Raw genomic sequence first — 21,863 nt, 5'->3', positions numbered from 1 at the left:
TTGATCAAAATAGTCATAGGAGACTGGTTGCATTTAGACTATGAATGTAGACAAGTAAGTTCAATAATATTCTATCCACTTTTGTTAACAAACAATTACAATGAAATAACTAAATCTCAGAAAAGATTTCTGATCTACAGTTAGATAAGACAGCTCCAGTGTCTAAAGACCAAGTTCAGAACTTACATTTATTAGGTAATTAGTTACAGGTAGCATGCTTATAGAAGTATTTATACCTTTGGAGCTTAAATTAATTTATCAGATAAATTTCCATTGTGAATCATTTGTTCAGCTTCAAAGAAAAAATGTTTTACAACTGTGGGAACACACATATTTTCTTCATAGTGTTTTCTCAAGATAGACAGCTATCTATTTAGAGAAGGGACTAAAATGGAGTCACCAGCATTGAATATTTGCTACAACAATTGCATATAAGCATTAGGTTGAATTTACAGTCTGAAATGCAAATCTCATATCAGTATTAAGTAGCGTTAAGTCCACAAGGTGGGGTGTGAAGGCTGAGAAGGCAATGAAAGACTCCCCACCCTCCCTGCCTTTTCCTGTTCAGAATTACTTAATTTCTTATTTAACAAGATATAACAGGAAAAATCTCTTTAGAAAATACTTAATTTCTCTAAAAATTGGGAAAATGGTGTCATCCATTACTGATTGGAAAAAAAAAAAAGAAGGCTACTAATATATTCGAAAACAATAGATTTTTCCAAAAAATGTGCTATTAGATATCCTGCTACCTTGTAGGAGAAAATTAATGGCTCAGCTTCTTTAAAAAATCTGGAAATTATGAGTTTTCTATATGTATTATGAACAACAAGCTCAAAATCCGTCATATGTTTCTGCTTACATATTGAATCAGGTACAAAATCCTACCTGGTCAACTAACTGGTTGTACCTATATAATGATACCTGTTTGTTAAGTCAAGGGACTGTTGAACAAATTATGTGGAGTGAGTCTGCAGTATACAGAACTATTAACAAGGAAAGTGATGGGATTAACAATGACAAACCCAGTTTGTCCAGTAGATCACTACTTTGAATTAACAAAGATCACTGGGAATGAAAAGTTCTGTTCAGCTGTGGTACAGCTTAAGTATTCTCAACACAGAGATAAGGCAACCGTCATATACTATTAACTTCAACTTATTTTCTCTGATATGACTGAAATCAGAATCAAGTCCCTGAATATAAAGGAATGCCATTTACAAAGCTGTACTTACCAGTGTATCTTAAACTAACCTTATATGAACTATATACGGACAGAGGGATACTATACACAGAAATAAGATACTGCTTCACAAAACATACATGTAAATATTCATATTTTTTAATGAAAATGTAAGACAAGAGATACTTGATCTCTTAGGAGTCATTCCTGCAAGTTAGTATTACAGAAGGAAATATAGGATTGCTATTTAACCAAAAAAGCTAGATAACTTAAAGAAATTATGTACAATGGCAGCTGAACCATTATTTATATTTTCTGCTAAAGGGAGTTAAATAAGATCCTTACTGTCCTCTGCTGTAGTCATTGAAGTCCAGTTGCTATAAGCATTGCCATAACCATTGGAGGCAACCACTCTCATCTCATACTCAGTGTATGGCTGAAGGTCTTCAACCCTGTGTTGTAAAGAAGCAGTAGGGCTGGGAAGCAAACTGCAAAGAAAAACAGCGCGAGTTACATCATAAAGCATCTCAGCACTTAAAGAAAGACTAAAACATTACATCTTGTAACAAAACCAGCCACCCTAAAGGTGAGCCACATTTAAGATAACAGGACTTCTCTTGCTGAGCACTTGACGGTGGTCTTGCTATGGTCTGCGTACTCTAAAATGTCACCAGCAGAATTCCTCCGCCGCATCTGGAGTTGGTAGCTGGGTGTGCCTGGGGCGTTGTTGCGAACTGGTGTAGACCAGACAACCTGAAGACTGGTCGGAGCGGCAGATGAAAGCCTTGGAGGCATCACGCCATCTGGAGCTGTTGAAAAACATGGATGAATTAGAGCAGAGAAAACCATGGAGAACATATGCCGCGTGGAAACAAAATGCTCCATATACTGGAAAAACTGTTCCTCAGGATCAAAAGTAATGTTGACATGGTCCATTTAGTTTAACATTTTCACTACTGAACAATGGTATTTCTTAATTTTCTTCTTTCCAACACAGTTATGTGAATATCATTTTGCTAAAAGCAAACCTCCAAACACCAAAAGTAATTCAGAAGCAACATATTTTCTACCACCTGTTCAAATATTATCTACTTCTCCTTGTGCCCAGCTCTGCCACCCTGAGAAGCTAAGAAAATGCCCACAGAAATGCTACCGAGCAAGAGTAAAACTGATCAGAATTTTTATCATTCAGATACCTTCTTACCATTATGAATGAATAATAATTTAAAAGAAAACAGAAGAAATTTTAAGCGAAGAATATCTTTGGGTAGAAATCAAAATAGATTCACTGAAATATCAGACTCTAGTCCACTGTTTTGTTAAGGAAATTAATTTTTATGAAGTCCAAGGAACTGCAGATCAAAACATGTCAGTAATGATACCACCAATGACCTTTAACTGCATGCAGTAAAAAGAACTATGTCAATTTGCACCTGTGAGTTTATGGCTTTTTCTTTTCTTTAGAAGAAATCAATCTGTTGAAGGAACTTTCTGCATATAAACACATCTGGAACTTTATATATAATGTAAAGCTGTAGCCATAGCTCTGTAGCTTTTTTCCAGAGAGTTAAAGTACTGGAAAGTTACTGTCTTTGTAATTTAAACTCTTGTATAATAGTTTTGCTTTTCATGGTCCAGTAGTTACTATTTGCTTTTCTCCTTTGGTCTTTCCAACAGAAATGTTTTTAGTTGCCGTTATTTTCTTCTTCTCTCTATTGGAAAAAAACAGTCTCACAGATTTGTAACTTTAAGTGTAGTTGTAAGCCTCAGGGCGTAAGCTGGAAGTTTTAAGATGAGCAACAGTAAACTTACAATAAGTTTTATGATTTTCATTTTCCACTTGTATATGAGTTGGTTACTAGGAGGAAAGAAAGAGACTTTGTGATGCATGGTCTGAATCATTCTCTCCCTGAAACAGGTGAAAGGATGCATTGACTCCAAAGAGTCATCAGTCTTTTATAATAATTTTTTATTTATACTGATATATACATACAGAGATATGTGAACTAGGATCTGACATTTTTACTCTGATTATACATAGTTATACCTAAGTAAAATTTTTCAGTTCCAGTTCTACATTGTATTGTGCAGAAATGCACAAGACATACCCTGCTCCAATCTAGATATTTATTCCCTTTACTTTAAGTTCAAGGTCTGCTAGTTCTCATACAAAATTTTTACTAAAGACTGGAATACTGGTGTTATGACAAGGTATTTTACTTCTGAGAATTTGCCCCTAGCCCTGCAGCCCTCCTGTGTTTTTTCAGGACACGATGAAGTGGAACAGAATCTCCAGCTTCCATCACTCCCTTATGCTCCTCTCTGTCACTGTGAAAAAGAAAACATATAATCTGGGGACTTGAGCCAGCCTGGCTGCCTTTGAATGTTCCCTCCTGCTGCTGTTACTAGACCTAGGCAATAAGGCTCCAGTAAATCCCAAGTAAACCTGAAAATCCTCCTGTTTCCAAATCCAGAGGATCTCTGAGACTAAGGTAATTCATGGTCTGCAAATCCATTGCCAATACCTTCAAGGCCAATCAAAAGCTTGTGAGCACCTCAACTCGGAGGGAAGAAGATGGCTGATTTAACTTAAACAGCCCCCAATATTCCTCCAGCTGAGCCATCAAAAACAAACATCTGCACACCAAATGTGTCTGTATGTGAAGTTCACTCTCACAGTAAAATGGAGAAAATAGATTTACCTCACTTAACATTGTTCTGTTTAGCAGCAACATAAGTGACGTTGGATTTAAGTTGTACAATAAGAGGTTTTAAATCTTATGGATGTAAAGTACAATACTCACAGATAATCATGAATTATTTTGGCATCCTTTATAAAGTGATTCCTGAAGTTGTTAGAAGGCAAATGGAGCCAGCATGATAAAGATGACACAATTAATGTAAAAACTTGTAGTAGAGGATTTTTAAGTATTTTTATAAGCTGACACCAATGGGAAAACTCAATATCCCTTCAAAGCAGGGTACTACCTCATTTAAAACTAAACTGTCTGCAGCTTAAAATGCACCAGAAATTCTACACAGGAAAAAAAGCTACATCTAAAAATGAATCTAATTAGCTGACCTGTAATTTGGCCAGGAAGCCAAAGTTCACATTGATACTGAGGAGGCAGTGTGAGCAACTCACTGAGGAGGTAGAAGTGTTAAATTTATTTCCAGTTCTGTCAGGACACATCACTTCACCTTTGTCTTTCATTTACCAATCTGTTAAACTGAGATAATAATACTTATCCTCCTTTGTAAAGCTCTCTGAGATCTACAAAGTAAAAGCTCTGATTAATCTTTATGTATGTAGAGAGGTGGCTATTACAGCGATACAGGAATGTTCATCAAAAAACAAAGATGTAGCTGTCTAAATGTCAATAACAATTCCACTGTGTCGATGTTATTTTAATGGCGTAGGTAATCTCTGCTAAATGTTCAAATCTCTTCTACCAACAAAAGCACAGCATAGGGAAGAGTAGAAAATTTGGACAAATCTCTACTGTGAAAGTCGACTGACCTGTAGAACAAGCCAAGCCCACTACTTCCAAACCAACACGTTCAAACATACAGCAAATTTATTTATTTGAAAGACTTCCTGTAGCCCACAGGTAATGTCCTCAGCTATGCACCAGCAAGTATTCTCAGCTCAATGCTTCCAAAGGAATGGGGTAGGGGGGCAGGAAGGTATAGCAAATAAATTGTCAAGTCTCTGCTGAGTCATAATGAGAGAGGCACTCTATTAAACTAATCACGATTTGCTCATTAAAACTACAGAGCACTTACCCCCCAAAATGGTAATTCTAATTTGCACACAAAACATCCTCTGACTATTTGGAACACTCCTCATCACCAAGGTCTTCAGTGTAACATTTCCCTCAGCTTAACCCTTTTTATCCAATCCATATTCCCAAGAGACTCCTTACTACCCAAGTAATAACTGGCAACAAGCAATAATTCTACTGTGAATTTCGCAACAGAAGAGCTATGTATCTATCAGCTTGATATATCATCTTTAAGATGCAATGTTGCTCAAAAAACTCCCCTTGAGCTTTAATATGACCCTCAGGGGGCAAGCACTCCACTTGCAACCTACTGAATCAACATCTAGCCCGGTAAATTCTCACTTAGCAGGGCAGAAAGTCATGCTTCGTATATGAAGAGACTACAAAGGCAGAATAAAATATTTAATCAGATGTCAATTCTAATCAAAGAATTAATAAACAGTTCCACAAAACAAAAAAACCTGAAAGTTGTTTCAAGATGACAATTATACATTGTTTTCCAGATACTCAGGTACATGCAAATAGGTCAAGAAAGATCCCATCCCTGCTCAGCCAGTAATGTGCTATGCAGCCTTTGAAAAGTGCCTCAACTTCTTGCCTCAATTTCCTTATCTTAAACAACATATGCAGTAACAGCTTAAGTATTTGTTTATTTTAGGACAGCAAGCATTGTGTGAAATGATTGTGCTTAAATTTTTATTCCATGGTGAAAGCTTATTTTTTTCTGAGAGTTATTCATTATATTTATCATGAGGATTTATCTGAAATGTAAATTCTCTGAAAGTAGATGACTGAGTAGGACTATAAAAAGGTGAACAACCACTAGGACAATACTAGATTATTTAGTCATAAAAATATCTGCACTATTAATCTTTCATGAGAAGAAGAAAACCAGTAGAACTCGATTACATATCTATTAAATTGGTGCAAACTCACACCAATTTTGAAGTGTCACTGCTTTTAACAGTGATCAGATATATTTGCCCCACTGTATCCATAATATCTCTAGATAGGCAGCTAGAAGAGTTTGGAACTATGTAAATGTAACTCTAAAATTTGACACATCTGCATATATAAAATATTTGGCACAGATGATACCTTTGTACCTTATAAAATATATTTCAAACACACGGATGCAAATGATAACTGCAGGTATCTAACTACAGAGGAGGAAAATAGGCTTTCCACAGTGTGTGCCATAACAGCAAGGAAAAGTTTCAGACTTCCTTTAGATGAATGTCTCGCTCTGTCATGACTACTCTTCCTCTTTTCCAGGTTCAATTCGCAAACCCCATTTCTTTATCTCATTGTAGTGCTTGTTCAGATACTCCTGATTTATTTTCTATTTTAGGTGCCCATACTGAGATCATCTCATTATGGCACTTTTTAAGGCAATATGTTCTGCACGTTGACATTTGTTTCTTCTGATTTTCCCAGGTATGCCTGTTATCTAGTTGTTTGCTCAGTCCAAATAATTCCAGTCATTGCATTCCCCATAATTCTCAACATGGGCATGTGTTTTTGTTTTATTTCAGTGAAAGACAGGCCATGATGCTGGGCCATATGTCATCACGAGAACGGCATGCTAGTTATAAACCTTTATCTCTTGGCAAAGCAGAAGATTGCTTTTTTTGTTTCTTATCTTCACAGGTTCATTGAAGTTTACTCCGGTCTGGTTTTTAACCCTCTTTTCCCAGTTATTTTTCCTTCTCGGCATATCGTGAATATAAGCAGTTGGTTTTGATTTTTTCATTCAATATATATGTTCAACCATGTTGTTTTTCACACTCTCAATGACTAGAGAATGCACAGAATGTTCTTGTATTTTCTTTCTAATTTTATAATTTCACTGATGGATGTTTTCAGTTACAGTTATATCTCCATCTAATAATACACATACTAAGGACAACACACCCTTATTCAACATGCAACCATGCACTTGGAAACATAAAATGTGAAAGGTTCATGGTGGCCTTCTTGCTTTCCCCTCTCTGGCACATTTGCCTTGGGAAGTAAGGAAGCTGTGTTTGGGGAAAAAGTAACTAGAGAGACATAAAGGAGTAGCTTAAAGCCTTCATAAACTTTGGAGTAAATCCAATCTTTAATGTTACTTGTACTTGTAAGGCACAATATCATTGAGAAAAATATGATGTTTGAAAAAAAATCTAAAATTTATCTGTATCTCAATTGAGTGTGTAAGCTCTAACTGCAGATTCTTCTCCACTTGCACTATTTGGTATTCCAAGTTGCAGAGCACAATTTTAGTAAGGCCCTAAAAATCAACTTAGGCTTTATTCCGTGACCTGCAAACCTGACGTTTAAGACAATTGTCTTTTGAAATCCCAAAGCAGGCTTTCTTATTCTTCATTAATACTGTTCTAGCTAAAAAAAAAACCCCGAAATCAGAGATCCTCCCTCCTTTTAATGAACTTTTCATCATGTACAACCTCAACACCTGCAATCTGGGCCTGGGTCTCAAGTAAAAGTATGTGTAAGAGATGCTCAGTTCCTAAGTGCTGTATTTTACTGAGGTCAACACCATAAAAATGTCTTATAGATTTGTCACCTTACCTCTACATAAGAAGTAAACTGCCTTCCTTCCTCATGCTAGCTAGAAGTTTGTCCATCTTACTCAGCAAGAACTTTACTAAACTCTAAAAGCTACAAAAGAATGCCAATAAGCAATTAGCTGAATGATTAATGATTTTAATACCTGTAATAAAGACATTGGCTAGAATTTATAACTGCCCAGTAAAACTAATTATTCATCAGACTGTTTAAAAGGATGGCTAGCCAATAACTGCCATATAACAACGTTAATTTTTTTTTAAATACTATGAGGAAAAAACATAAGGAATGGTATTACAAAATCAGGCAGAAACTGCAATTAAACAAACAGCTCCTGCTGGTTAATCGTGAGTCTGGTTACTGGAGAATTAAATATCTCTGTGAAGTAGCTTTGAGAAAATACCAGATCTGCCTCTTTTTATTTACGGGGACAGATGTGGCAAGAGCAGAGGGAACAAGATCCTGTCTATCTTCATGCAACAGCTTCAGCTTCCTGCATGAAGCAGCTTTAGAGATTAATTTCAGGAGGATTTGGGGGTTTGGTTTTTTATTATTATTATTGATGGGTTTTTTTGTAGCTGGTTTTTTGGGGTTTGGGGTTTTTTTGTTTGTTTTTTTTTTTTAAAGGAAGATGGTGAAATTTGACAACACCTTCAAAATCTTACAGCTTCCCTAATATCTGGCATCAGAGAGCTATGACCAGAGGCAGGTATGGTAGCTTCTACACTGATGGAAACATCTCTGGTGAGAGTCTTGTAGATTGCTAGTGAGGAGACTCTCACCTAAATTACCATTTATTTCTAAATGTTGGTACGATTTCAGTGAACTACAGGCTGGCTTTTAAACTTTTTACTTCTTGTTTGAAACTAAAGAGTTCTTAGATAGTTCTGGAAATCCAAAGGCTCCCAAAAAGCAACCAAAAAAAATGTATTATTCAGGTCGGGAAAAGACCAGGGAAGAAAGTTTAAACCTAACTTAAAGAACATTAGCTTAAAGAACAATAGAAAAGTGATAGGCATATAGGAATCTTCAGCTTCACAGAAGTTTTGCAACGACAAAGAGAATCCTGGGAAACAAGACATAGAGCAATGGGATTAAATTTCTGGAACGAAGTTTTCATATCTACATCAGACTAAACAATTGTTTAACAGAAATGAGATAAATTGATTTTAAGGAAAGTAGATGCACAAGCTGATTTTCCAATCAACTCTTTTTCAGTCTAATAGTTCAATGGAGGGGACTCTAACATAGAAGATGAAGAAAGATAAAAGGTACAGAGGTGGTGATGTTACAAGAAGCATATGTATCAGTCTGAAATATAATTTGTTGAAAATTAATTTTTAATATTGATTTATTTTATGACTGAAAGCTAAAGGTTAACATGATATTCAAAACCATGGCCTCTGCAAATATTGTTTTCTATATAAGGTTTTCAAGAACTGGAACAGGCTGCCCAGGGAAGTGGTGAAGTCACTGTCCCTGGAGGTATCTAAAAGATGTATAGAAGTGGTGCACAGGGACACGGATTAGTGGTGGGCTAGATAGTGTTAGGATAAAGGTTGGTCTTGATGATCTTAAAGGTCTTTTCCTGCCTAAATGATTCTATATCTCCACCCAGTGTGGCAAAAGAAACTAAGAAAATACAGCAACCTTAACTGAATGCTAAAGAAAGTGAGACACTTAGAAAAGACGTGAATGTTGTCATTAAATAAGAAGTCTCCTGGTTCAAGTAACAGCATGATGTGCACTCCTGCATGATGAATGTGCCAGAGAACTGTTAAAGAATAGACTACCCTGGTGGTAGAAAACTCAAGTTTTACCAGTTGATTTGCATTTTGACAGAAGCATCAGTTTATATATTTCTGTATGTACAGACTGGAGAAAAATACAGGCTTAAAAATAAATTAGATCTGCAAAAAGATTACCTATATTATTTTTAATCCATAAATTTCTCGGAGTACACAATGGACAGTGTGAAATACTACCATTTCTGATGGAAACCAAGCTTGAGGTGCCCATAAATAGAAAATGGATCTGACAAGATGATAGATTAGCTCGTGTTAGGGTGCCACTATGCACAGTGGGTGGTGCAGTCTTATTATATCTTGAATATCCTACAGGTATCTGTGAGATCCAGGTCACTGGACTTCCTTTTGGCCTTGAAACAACTGTGGCCATAACAGACTTTCCCCCCTTCAAATTCTTTCCTTACTTGCAGAAAAAAAAGAGGTTCTCTCAAAGTTTCTGCTCCTAGTAATCAAGGCAACACAGAGTCAGCTTTTGTTCACAGCTACTAATTAACTTCTTTATGCCACACATGGTAATCAGAAAAAAAACTTTGTCTCATTGTCAATGTCTTTTTATAGGGAAAGTGGGAGGCAGGCGTTAAGAAAGGAGTTATTCTTCCCACCTATGGTTGTTGTCCCCATCCCTCTCATGTCCCCCACAGACAGCATGAGCAGAAGGTCTGACTCTCCAGCATGTCTGACGGGATCAGCTCTTTGTCATAGCTCTGCCAAACCACTGCATCCCTTCAAGCTGCCACCTCTTCTCCTTCCCTTTCTGTTACAAAAAAGTGTGCATATACACACCACATTTCCAATGGCACTTACATGCTATTTTGAAATGAAGTTTCTGAAAGTTTTTGTTTATTCTAACTTAGCTAATCTTCTGAAATATATTGTTATGAAATGTATGTACATGACATATGAGAAAAGCAACTAGTTCTTGGATGTTTTGTTCATGTCTATCAAAAGGCACCGTAAGAGTGCACTAGGGAATATGTTGTCAAAGAAACCATGGAATTTTACCTTCTCATTTCCCATTTTCTCTAAGGTGTAGGTGCTTATCACAACAATATGAAAGTGTCTTCTATGTCAATGCACGGATATAAATATATTCCCCCTGAAAGTCATGAAGGAAATTCAGAAATTTTTAATGTACAAAATCTCATAAATGTTACCAACTCTACCTTTACAGACTAGGAGTCTCATCTTTGCTTGCAAGAAATGTTGTTCACCTAAAGACAGCAGAAGTCATGCCCTTAAAATATCAAGTACATAATTCTTTGAAAATTTACTTCTTCAAAAGTCTTCTAAAATTTTGCTTCCTGGAAGTCTTTTTCCACATATTCTCACAAATGGAAGTTTTTTTTTTTAAAAAAAAAAAGGAAAAAATCATATGCTACTTTGTTCCAATCTTCAAGCTATTAAAAAGCATATTATCTTTTCCTGTTCACCTGAGTTGGACAAGGCTGAAAACAGAAATATCAAAGCAACAATACTTATTAAGTAGAAACTCTGGTTTGTGTGTCGTCTTAACCTGCTTCTCAATTCACTCTGAGGCATTCAAAGCATATAGACTTTGAAGTAGCCTATACTCTCTAGTTTTCTTCTGCAAAGAACAGCATATGTCAGGTTCAGACAAAATACCAAAAATGACTGTATAGTTTATTAAAAGCCTATTTTTTCCTCTCTCTCTCTCTCTCTCCCTCTCTTTAACAAAAGTCTAATTTAGTTGTTGTTCCCTTAGGTACAAAGTACACAGTTCATAATTCATTTGATATAAAATGTCAGTTTAGATTTTTGCACTTCTTTGATAAATGAGAAAAAACACGTACCTTTCAATTTCCTTCTACGATGCTTTACTAGCAAAAGCCCCCTTCCCATTGTGCTGCTCAAAGACCTTTGCGTTAAATTAAACATCAAGATTCAGAAACGGTAGGGAATGATATTTCCAAGACATACAGTACAAATACATGAGACTGGGAAAAAAGGTAATGATTTTTCCTACCAGTAAAGTGATGTCTCCCAAAGAGCATCTTTGATCCTTGAATTAGTTCTCAGTTATAATTTAATATATCAAAACTGTCAGCAGCTTTCCTTACATTTAAACATAAAGTGATATAGTCAGTTCCACAAAGAGCAAAATACAACATTCAGGGGCTTTCTCCCACCCACCCCAACATGTGCTTGTGACTCCATCAATATTAATGGGGAAAATCTGTGTGCATCAAAGGAGATGGCAGAGAATTAATTTAATTATATCTATCATCATTACCAGTATAGAGAGTTTTTAATATATAACCAAATCCTACTGTTGATCAACATGCAAAACTCTCTGGGTGGGTAATCTGCACAATGGAAAACAGAAGAATCAAAAATTCAGTTCTGGAAATAAAACTGTTATAATTAGGAAAATAATAACAAAACACTGTGTATTATTCTGTTATGTAACACATGAGGCCGAGGGAAACAAATCTGAACTATTACATTTACAGAGTAAACAAGAATTCTTATCACTTCTCAAAATTGCCAACTGCAATGCTACGGCTGTCACTTCATGTTACAGTCTCGTTCAACAGCTGCAGTATCAATAAATTAAGCTGTATTAGAAAATAGCAATAGAATCACATTCTGATGCTCATGCTGACTACATCCAGATCCAAGAATGCCCAGAACTCAGCACCTGCTCCTTTTGCCCTCTTTGCCACTGACACATACAGTGCCCCACCCCGATTTGGGAAGTGTCATTAGCCCTGGGTTACAATAGTACCTGCTCAGTCTTTTCTCCTAATAAATAAGACTTCTACACACACACACACACACATAGGGTAGTAGAGTTCCAACAGAATAGATGGACAGTATTCTGCATTCCTTTCTTATGAACCCAGAGATTAGCACATTGCCCAGCAACCAGGAGACAGGAATGTTAGCCATTTTAGGATGAATAATCCAGATCTCCTTTTTTTTCAATCAGTGCTCTAACACTGAGATAAGCTATGAAAGAACATGAAAGGTGACACCTCCATTCCACCTAACTGTGTCAAAAATCCCTAACTGTTTTTATGAATCGGTCCCCCAACAAATTTGGCATTGCAGTTGACAGAAATATGATCCAGTGCTATATGCTGAAGCAAAATATTTAACATTTAAGGTGAATAAAAAGCAATTCAGACAAGACTATTCCCCCTGGAAATAATCTGTGCAAAATATATAGTTAATTTGATGAACAGGGTAAAAAGATTACAAGCTTTTATAGCTGAGCTATCCACATAGAAATGTTCATACAGCATTATTAAGTAGCTACTCATCAGTTAGTGTCCCGTTCTAGATACTTTTAACAAATAAACCATTTATACGAATTAACCCTGGACTTCATTTCCTCAGATAATGCTGAGGAACACATAAATCCACTGGAATTGGTGGAAGTGTGTCAATATAAACAGTGAATGATCTGTTCTCAAGTATTTTTACTGAAAAGACCTTGGCTACTGTGGTCTTGTTCAAAATCAGGCAGCCTAATTGATTAAAAGTCTTAGTAACACCGTCACATGTTATTCAAACTCAAACAAGGCTGACTGTGTTTTGCCTTATGTGCCACAAGACATGTCAGAGCAGTTATCCTAATCTACACATACTATCCACCATAGCTTGAGGTAAATACCTTGGCAATACTTACTCTCTAAAATACAGATTTGCTTCAAGACTTTGACAAAAATAAAGAGCCAGGGGAAATTTCCTCGCCTTTGTTGGTTTTTAAAACATAGACTGAACAGGTTAAATCTTCAACACAGAAAATTTGCAGCTGATTAATTCAGTTTACAACCATCAGTTGAATATTTTGGAGAGCAGTATCACTTTCTTACAAATAACCCTCTCATATAGGCTTCTTAGTATGTAAGAGCACTCACAACTTCAGTGGAACAAAAAGTAGAGGAAAATATATTCTTTCTTTATATAATGCCATCTCTTCACTTATTCAACTTGCCTTCTTTATATATGTACTATCAGAGATGTGTAGATAGTCTAAAATCAGTCAACCTGGATTCATGAGTTTTCTCTGTACACACTGGCTGCATTCAACTATGGTGACACCTTTCACTGAGAAGCAATCCCCCAGCCTAAGCTAAGGAACAAGAAGAAAGGCTGACAAACCTTGACATGTATATTACACTTTTCAGCATGAGAAGGAACACAATATTTTCTTCTGTTGCTAACACATGCCTCTCATTATCTGTAAAATGGGAATAACAACCCTCAATCACTTCAGAAGCCTACTGAAAATCTGAATTAGAAAATATTTGTAAAAATCAGAACAGCAAATAGGTCAGGATACAAATAGTAAGGATTAATATAATTCAATACTGGGCGTATCCCACTGTAACATGAAATACATTAATTCCCTTTCTCATTTTACTCACCTGGAATTAATCTAAGAGCACAGTATTTCTTTGTCAGGGGAATAAATATGATCTCCATAGAGATTCAAAGATTAAAAAAAAGATAGAAAAAGATCATGTATACATGAACATGCATATACTAATATATATCCATTTGTGTGTGTGCATCTGCAGATGTGTGCAGACACAAAAAAATGTTCAGAAAGAAAAGAACAGTTAGGACAAAGCTGTCAAATGTCAAGAATCACCAAGGCCTATAGACTCTTATAGTTGCTTTTGCCATAAAAGAGAGGGTAGCATACAACATTGCATTATCAGGACACCAGAGGAGAAGTGCTGAATCTAATGACTGATTCTCACTCAACTTCCATTTTCTCTCCCTTTCTGTCTTTATAGAGAAGCTTATTTCTCCTTAGGTATTCAGTCAACTAGCCTAAAGATAACTGCATGGATGTAACAGAATGAGGAACGCTATACTAAGAAAAAGTAAGGAAAAAGTAAAACTCAAAACACTACCAGAACAAATAATTAACTATATGAAGGAAAAATATTTTAATTCTGCAAAGGGTTTCAAGAATTCAGATATAAGATTTCAGATTTTTAAAATTCAATTTCAGATCTTTTTCGAAACAACAGAGAAAAATCCCAGAGACTAATTTTTAACTGTAAATAGAACAAGCAAAAAAAGCAAAAGCACTTTTATGGCTGTCATGTTTAAGAAAGATCATCTCTGGTTTTGTTCCCAGCTAAAGATGGGAAAAAAACAGTGATTTGATTCTGTCTACATTTCAGCCTCAGCAAGATCTTAAAAGAATCTTCATTTTCCCCCACTTAAGCTTTTTTTTTTTCCTAATATGGAAAGGTGACAAAAATGTAACAGGGCGACAGAACTTTGCTGGAGGCATGCAGAGTTCATTGCAAGCAGAGGAACTTCAAAGCTTCCTCAATGGTGCAAAGTGGCTCAAACCTTGTCACTTTACTCAAGTGCTTTATGATGACCAGGCTAACTTCCATAATCTAGATGCTTCAAGTGCAGAAAACACAGAATGACATGCCAAAAAAACCCCAACCAACAAACAAACAGCTCACAGACATTTGCCTTCGCTGACAGTTAATGAAAATGCCATTTTATTCTGCAAACTGTAGGGGTAGGAGTTGTCAAAAATAAAAGATATTAAAAAGTGAGCTTTTTAGAAAAGCAGTGCAAATCATAGTAGTAAAGTAACATAAAAATTGATCCAATTCCTAGTACTTACATATATCTGGACAATGGTTCTAAAGAGAAAATTCGTAGTGCAATTTTTCAAATGTCTTCTGTAGATTTTCAGCAGGAATTTCAATGTCATTTTATTGTAGGATTCCTTCCACAGAAGAACCTAACTTGCCACACAAATGATGTTGACCTTAATTACAGTACTGGAAAGTCTAGTTCAGATTTACACAGAATAAAAAACCAAAACAAAAAAAAAACCCCAAGCATGGACATGCTTGAGATTATATAAAAATTGCATACTTCATCTAAATTGTGTCCTTTTTTGTGTAAAATTGAAATTGGTCTAAAACAAGTTAATGTGATTGTAGGTAGTAATTTTAAATAATGATCTACTGCTAAGTTTCACAATGACCCATTTTCCCCACTTTTATATATTCTTCTGTTTTTCAGAAGAATATTCTTCTGTTTTTCAGAAGAATAAGTAAGCTGTAGTTTTGCAGTAGGAAATCTCCTCTACCACAGATTTCTTCCAAGAGATCTTAAGTATAACCTGGATCTCATGCTTAGGCTAAGGTTTTGCAAAGACCTATAGTGAGACCTCTACAATGAGGTTAATTCCCTGCTTATAGATGATGAATTAGCTATTTCAAGCTGTTATGCAGTTTTCCCTTTCTCATCTGGCTCTCCCTAAGCAAGCAAAAACATCCATGTTCTTCTAGGCAACTAAAATTGCTGTTTTGATCTTTGTGTCTCAACTGTTTCACACAGCTCCAGAAGACAGAAAGCAACCTAAAAGATTTTAAATACAGGAGCCATATGTCTGCAGCATGGAAACAGCATAGCTGTTTACTCCCATAGTATGGGAATATAGCATATATACTCCCATAGTATGGGAGATCTGCCCAGCCCCAAAAGCACAGGGTGTGGAGGCAAAGGGAAAGAGGTAATCAGAAGGGAAGAACATAGTTAGTGTGTCATTGCCTGCTGGAAAATCTTCGCAATTTCATGAGTAGGGACTAACATTAAGCCTCAATTTAAAGCAACCTTGAGGTGGTCCTTTATGATGTGTGGGGTTAGGCTGAGCCCCAGCTGGCTGCAACTTACGGAAGTGAGCAGTAAAGAGGGCAGCTCTGTGCCTCCCATTGCTAGAGTCTGAAGACACAACTGTTCAGGAATGAGACTTACTTCTCTCATCTCTTGCCATCCAGAACACCCACCCAAAACCAAGAATAGACACAGTATGAACTCACTGAAAGATGTGCTGAACAGCCTGGGAGAGGGGAATAAAAGAAGAAAGTAGCACTAATGAAAATGACAATCAGTTCAATACTGCAGAGGTTAGAGAAGAATTATTGTTTCATTAGAACAACTCCCAATTTTCCACACAAGCACTTTTGCAATCCTACCCTTATATCCCCATGAAATCATCTTTCTGGGCAAAAGGAACTGGAATGGACAATACACAGCTTGCCACTGACACTATTTAATTAGCTAGGTCATCGATGAGAGATGTAGGAGAGCTCTCTTCTCCTCCCTGCTCTATTCTGCTCTCTCCTTAAACTGCCTCTAGAAAAGAAATGGTCACAACTTTTCATTTAAGAACTTTGTTTAAAACATTTCCTGCTCTTCATCAAAATCAGAGATTACATTATTCTGAAGTTGGATAGATATCATACAAATGTTTGAGAATTTGGAATATTTTTAAATGTGATTTTTTTTCACAATGAGCTTTTTTAAAAAACTACTTTTAATTTTTCTTTTCAAATTCACATGAAGTGATATAAGAGAATATAAGAGAAGAAAAATGAAAAAGAAACAGAAGACATAGAACAAAAAGAATACTGTTGGAAAAGAATCCTGGAGGAAAGAAGGAAAGGCAAAGAAGAGAAAAAGAAGAGAGAGAGAAGAGAGAGGAGAGAGACAGAGAGAGAGAAAGAAAAGAGAGAAAGAAGAGAGAGAAAAGAGAGAGAGAAAAAGAAGGAGAAGACAGAATAACAACTGATGTATCTAAAGGGCTGAAATTTGATGTAAAGGAAATTCTTTCAAAAAAAGTTTTATGATGTGACTCTCAATGCAATACTAAGCAAAATGGAAAAACAAATCTATCTCACAGGGAAAAATCAGGTTTAATCTTTTTTCCCAAGTAATTCTGACCTAACATCAGCTTGCTGTCTTTACTGAATTCCTCTAAGGAGACCTGTTGGCTTTAGTGATCCACTTGCGTGAAAAAATTCTTTCAGGTGCAAATATAAGTTGTATGATGAGATTCCTACTCGTTTGCATGATTAGATCAGGGATCCTATGATGACGTTCAACATCCAGTCTCAGAGGTGTTGCTATCTAAATTAACAGTGGCTGAAATCCCCTGGTTGCAGGACACCATCTCCTGTAGATATTGAACAAATATCAGCAACTACAGGTATGTAGGCTCAATTTTGGCTGCTGAGAACAAGCCCAAGCTTATAGGAGAGGCATGCAGTATTCCATACGCAAACAAGCGGCCAGAAAAGGGCAGGTGCTTAAGAGTCCAAAGCAAAATCTAACATCTTTCACTGCTAAATATTCCTATGTTGTGCAAATTACAGACAGAGTATATAAGAGCTTAAAGAAGCACCTCACTATTTAGGCAATTTTTTTTCGAAGTATCTTCCCTTTTATGTTTTACATAGGAAATATAAACCAATTCTTTGAGGTTCTGCTCTGTAGATGAGTCAGCACCAAGAACCCACATAGAGACAACTCTGCAAGGCAATACAGAATTAGCATCCATGACAATCTTCATATCTCTTATTATGACTTGGGAATCCAGTCCTTTTCTGTTCTTTGTAGGTGATGATTGAACCTCACCTTCCTGCTTCCCATCTGAGCAGCAGCCAGTCTTTCTCTGCTATCTCTCTTCGCCCCTATTTCAACATAATCTTTCTCCTTTCTGCACAGAGGACCTCTCATTCCCCTCCATACTAGGGCTTTGATGGTCAGAGGAAGGGAACAAATGGATTTAACTGGAGTATTATCAGCAGTGATTGCAAATTTATTTTCTGCTAGTTTACCATCCCTTATTACAAAGCAATCCTAAAATAATGGGATCTTATATCTGCCACGTTATCAGAAATAGGACTCGTTGAGAAGAAAAATGTATAGCCAAGAATGCCATGCAGAAGATTTTCTCCCAGAATTTTGCAGTTTTACATCCTCTGCATCACTTCAATTCATTTACCTAATTAAATTAATTCTAAAGAAATTTGTTTTCCAGATTTTTTACTGCTTGGTAACTTCAAATTAATGTGAAGCACTGACTACTATGCTATTTTTTTACAACTTCCACCAAAGCAGTTTAGGACAAGATAAATGGAGCAAATTTATTCCTTTTCAAAAAAATGTAAAACTCAAAAAAATTTACTTCTACCTCTGCGGTATGAAATTTGTCACTAATCATTTTAAACTATGCCCTTTTATGCTTCTTCCATCTCTTTTAGCTTTCCATGCAGTTCTTTGATGTAACAAAGACAGTTTCAGACAAGATTTCAGTTCATCTGGAAAAAAAAGCTTTAAGTCTTGAGGCAAAAAGCAGTGTATTTAAAATTTATATACTCCATAATGCCTTTGTTCTGAACTTGAACATCCTGAAAAACTTCTCTGCTTTCTTTTGCCTTCCGACTCTGAAGATCATTTGTTCTCATGGTTTCAGCTTCTTATTATGCAACAGTGACTTTAACTGGTAGTTCCAGCATTTAAGTACATGCACAGTCATGGCTGACCCTTTCTGATCAATTGCCAATCCATACAGGTTTGACTGATAAAAGAGCCAATTAGATTTAAGCAAATTAAGGGACATCACCAATGTCAACCACTTATTAAACTGAATGCTGAATTCCATGCATACCAAACACTAATGCACCAAGTCCCATTAAGAGTTGAAATCCTAACCCCATTAGTAACTCCAGTCCACTACAGGGTAAGGGTCAAAAGAAAGTTTCATATTTATGGATTAACATTTGGATTCAGTTTTTATTTTTTTAATCTTTCCAAGAACTCTTGAACCTGTATTGCAATTTTAGTCAAGAGCTTAGATAAAATAAATTCCTTATTTCTAATAGGTTTTTTTCAAGCATTGACTTAAAGCATGGCAAATAAGATTGATAAGAAATTAAGATACATTCAGTCAGGTAACACTAAGGATTTGGCATGTTTTACATTAAGACATATGTGCAATATGTCTTAAATTTAAAAAAGAAACAAAAGAAATGCACGTTGGAAAAAAAACCTGTATCACAATTGTAAAACAGTGATCAGCGGTAACTTCAAAAAGGAATTATTCTTTGTCTTCTATCACTCTTCCTTTTATACAATCTTCCATCAAGCTACATGAAGTACTCCCCACAATGCAAATTTCTGAAACAGCATTTTTTTTCTTATCCTTGAAAAGAGAATGCTGCATGTTCACACTCATTAAAAGGCTATGATTTTGTACCTAATGAGACCTCTCTTACTCTTTGATCAAACAAAATTTCTAAGTGAAATCCTGGCCGTTGAAGTAAAAAATAAAATTTCTTCTTATTTTAGTGGCACCTAGATTTTATTTAATGATTTACAAACTGTGAAGGCAGTGAATACAGTCCACTGTAAAATTACCATTATACTCATAATTTACCATACAATGGAATTGTATAGCATTGAGTCATTGTAATAAATATCATAGCAAAGCAAACATACCTTGTCCTAGATATACACATGCGTGTCTGTATGTGTGTGCACATATAGCAAGAATACAGTGTGTGTTAGAGAGTACTTCTCTCATATGCCCTGCTTCATTTATTATTCATTTCACTACAGATCACAGTCCACTGGACAATAGTATGGAAGATTTCTTTAATAACTCTCACTGCTAATTTAATTCTACTTAAACACACATATCCTAGTGAATGCCACATGCTTTTCAGCATGATTTTATGTGTAAATCAGGATAATATGTTTTCAGATCATTAACTAAAAGGAAGCATGAACTAAAACCTATTTAACCAATGAGGTATTGCTTTTAAACTACCACAAGGTCATAAAAAAGATAATTTCAAAGCTATAAGTTTTCTAATTGTAATCAACAACAATCTAATGATGAAAGAAAGTCTATCTGAATGGCTGTCATAAACCTGTGCACATCCTTGCTTATCTTTAAAGATCCTTTACTTTGTCATTTGGTAAAATTTTCACTACCAAATTTTGCTACGCAAAATTAAAATGTGGCACCGGAATTAGAAATAACATTGTCTTACTGCTCAGTCTTAAATGAGCAGTGAAACTCAGATGCAGTTTTATTATTATATAACAAAGAATGTTTGTTAATATTAGGTGCAACTTGACAATAAAATTGGAAAAGTATAAAATGCTTTGGAAATTGACCTTTTCCTTATTTCTCAGTATTTTGTCATACAAACTCTGTATTGTATTTACTCACTTTCCTGAAGTCTTTCTGCTGGTTTGGACCAAACCTAATCCATCTGTTTGCAAGCAAATCGTTTCAAGTTTAACTGTATTTTTGAGCTGTAAGGTTTATGGGATTTCTCTTTTCTTTGTTTTTGTTTTTCTTTTACTTTAAAATGGTGTGTATGTCACTCTACACTATTCTTACTCAACAGCAACACCTACACACGTTTCAAGATCAAGATTGGTTGGGCTCTCACATTAGAATTCAAAACTGTCTTAAATTAATTGTTTCCATTGGCATTTATTCAACAAAAGCTAATTCTTGAGGATGGCCATGAAAAGGGAATGCAAAAGGGACACACCTACACCAGCTATAAATGTAAGCTTTCTTGACAAAAAAAAAACAAACCACCAAGCAAAACAAAACCACAGAACAAGACACTCACAGTGTTTAAGGCATATTTGCTCAATTCTCTTATTTCAAATTGTTATGAAGATAACATCCAGAGTGGTTTAGAGCCTCATTCACTGTAAATCAGCACATTGTAATTGACTTTCTCACAACTAAATTACTTCGTGGATTTGGGTTCAATATATTGCCAATGGTTTCTATTACTATTATTAAACAAACTCTCTAAGTCTATCCAGTAAGTGCTCCTTGTCAGCACTTTCAACTTCTATTCTAAAACAGGTTACAAAATGCAGGTGAGTCTCTCAATATTCTTGGACTAGATTAGCTGTCCATGATAGAATACACCACCATTCACAGAAAAAAAATGAAGTACATAACACACCTCTCACCTTCATAATATGTTAACTATACAACTGTTTGCATTCTCTAGTTCTTAAAGTGAACAGTGTGACAAATTAGAAGCCGAAAAGAAAAATTTTGTTAGTAAGAACTACTAATGCAAACATATTCTTCTGAAATTCCAGTCCTCAGTTGAGATAATAAATAATGTTTTGTTCAACAGAGTGTTTGTGTAATTGTTACATGCACAGAAAAAGCACTTTTTCACACTTACCTCCTGGAGGCATGACAATTGTTATAGCATCACTTATCAAGCTGCCCTGGCTGTTGGATGCATTCACTTGTACTGTGTAGTTAGAAAATGGAATCAGGCCTTTAATGGGTACCCATACATTGAATTTCTTGCTGCTGCAGAACATCCGAGTATCATTTACCATAGAATAATTAGCATTATCTGTTATGAAAAAACAAGAAAGGGGGGGGAAGAACAAATGTTAGCCCTTGCATCTGCTACAATTCACTGTCTTTATGAACTAAGTCTTATTTCTACTCAAAAGAAGAGTTGCTATTTATACCAATAACACACCCACACACACACAAAATTTTGGCTATTAGGGAGAAAAAATATTATTCATTATTTCTCCTGCTTTTGGCAACAGTTGATGGTACTTGTAAATCTTGGAAAATAAACAAACCAATACATGAAGCAACCATGCAGTTGCAAAGCTGACTGCTACATACTGCAAACAGAAGCCAGCTTT

The 21,863-nt window shown here is 35.7% G+C and overlaps 1 protein-coding gene across 9 annotated transcripts in view; it reads right to left on the bottom strand.

The window, feature by feature from the left end:
• The window catches only part of USH2A (usherin), a 379,818-nt gene that overhangs the window by 136,709 nt on the left and 221,246 nt on the right, over positions 1–21,863 (bottom strand). For all 9 annotated transcript variants that reach the window (XR_001874412.1, XM_017812861.1, XM_017812864.1 and 6 more), the window contains 3 exons: positions 21,377–21,556; positions 1,842–1,992; positions 1,529–1,671 (listed from right to left, as the gene is read on the bottom strand). Coding sequence is in view for 8 of the 9 variants with exons in the window: in XM_017812861.1 (XP_017668350.1) it covers positions 1,529–1,671; positions 1,842–1,992; positions 21,377–21,556 (474 nt within the window). In the remaining variant the exon portion in view is untranslated. The remainder of the gene's footprint in view (positions 1–1,528; positions 1,672–1,841; positions 1,993–21,376; positions 21,557–21,863) is intronic.

The sequence above is a fragment of the Lepidothrix coronata genome, unplaced genomic scaffold, assembly GCF_001604755.1.
Source record: "Lepidothrix coronata isolate B3197 unplaced genomic scaffold, Lepidothrix_coronata-1.0 Scaffold38, whole genome shotgun sequence".
NCBI lineage: Eukaryota > Metazoa > Chordata > Aves > Passeriformes > Pipridae > Lepidothrix > Lepidothrix coronata.
Note: the sequence above shows the minus strand (reverse complement) of the source record. Positions and strands in the feature narration are given on the sequence as shown.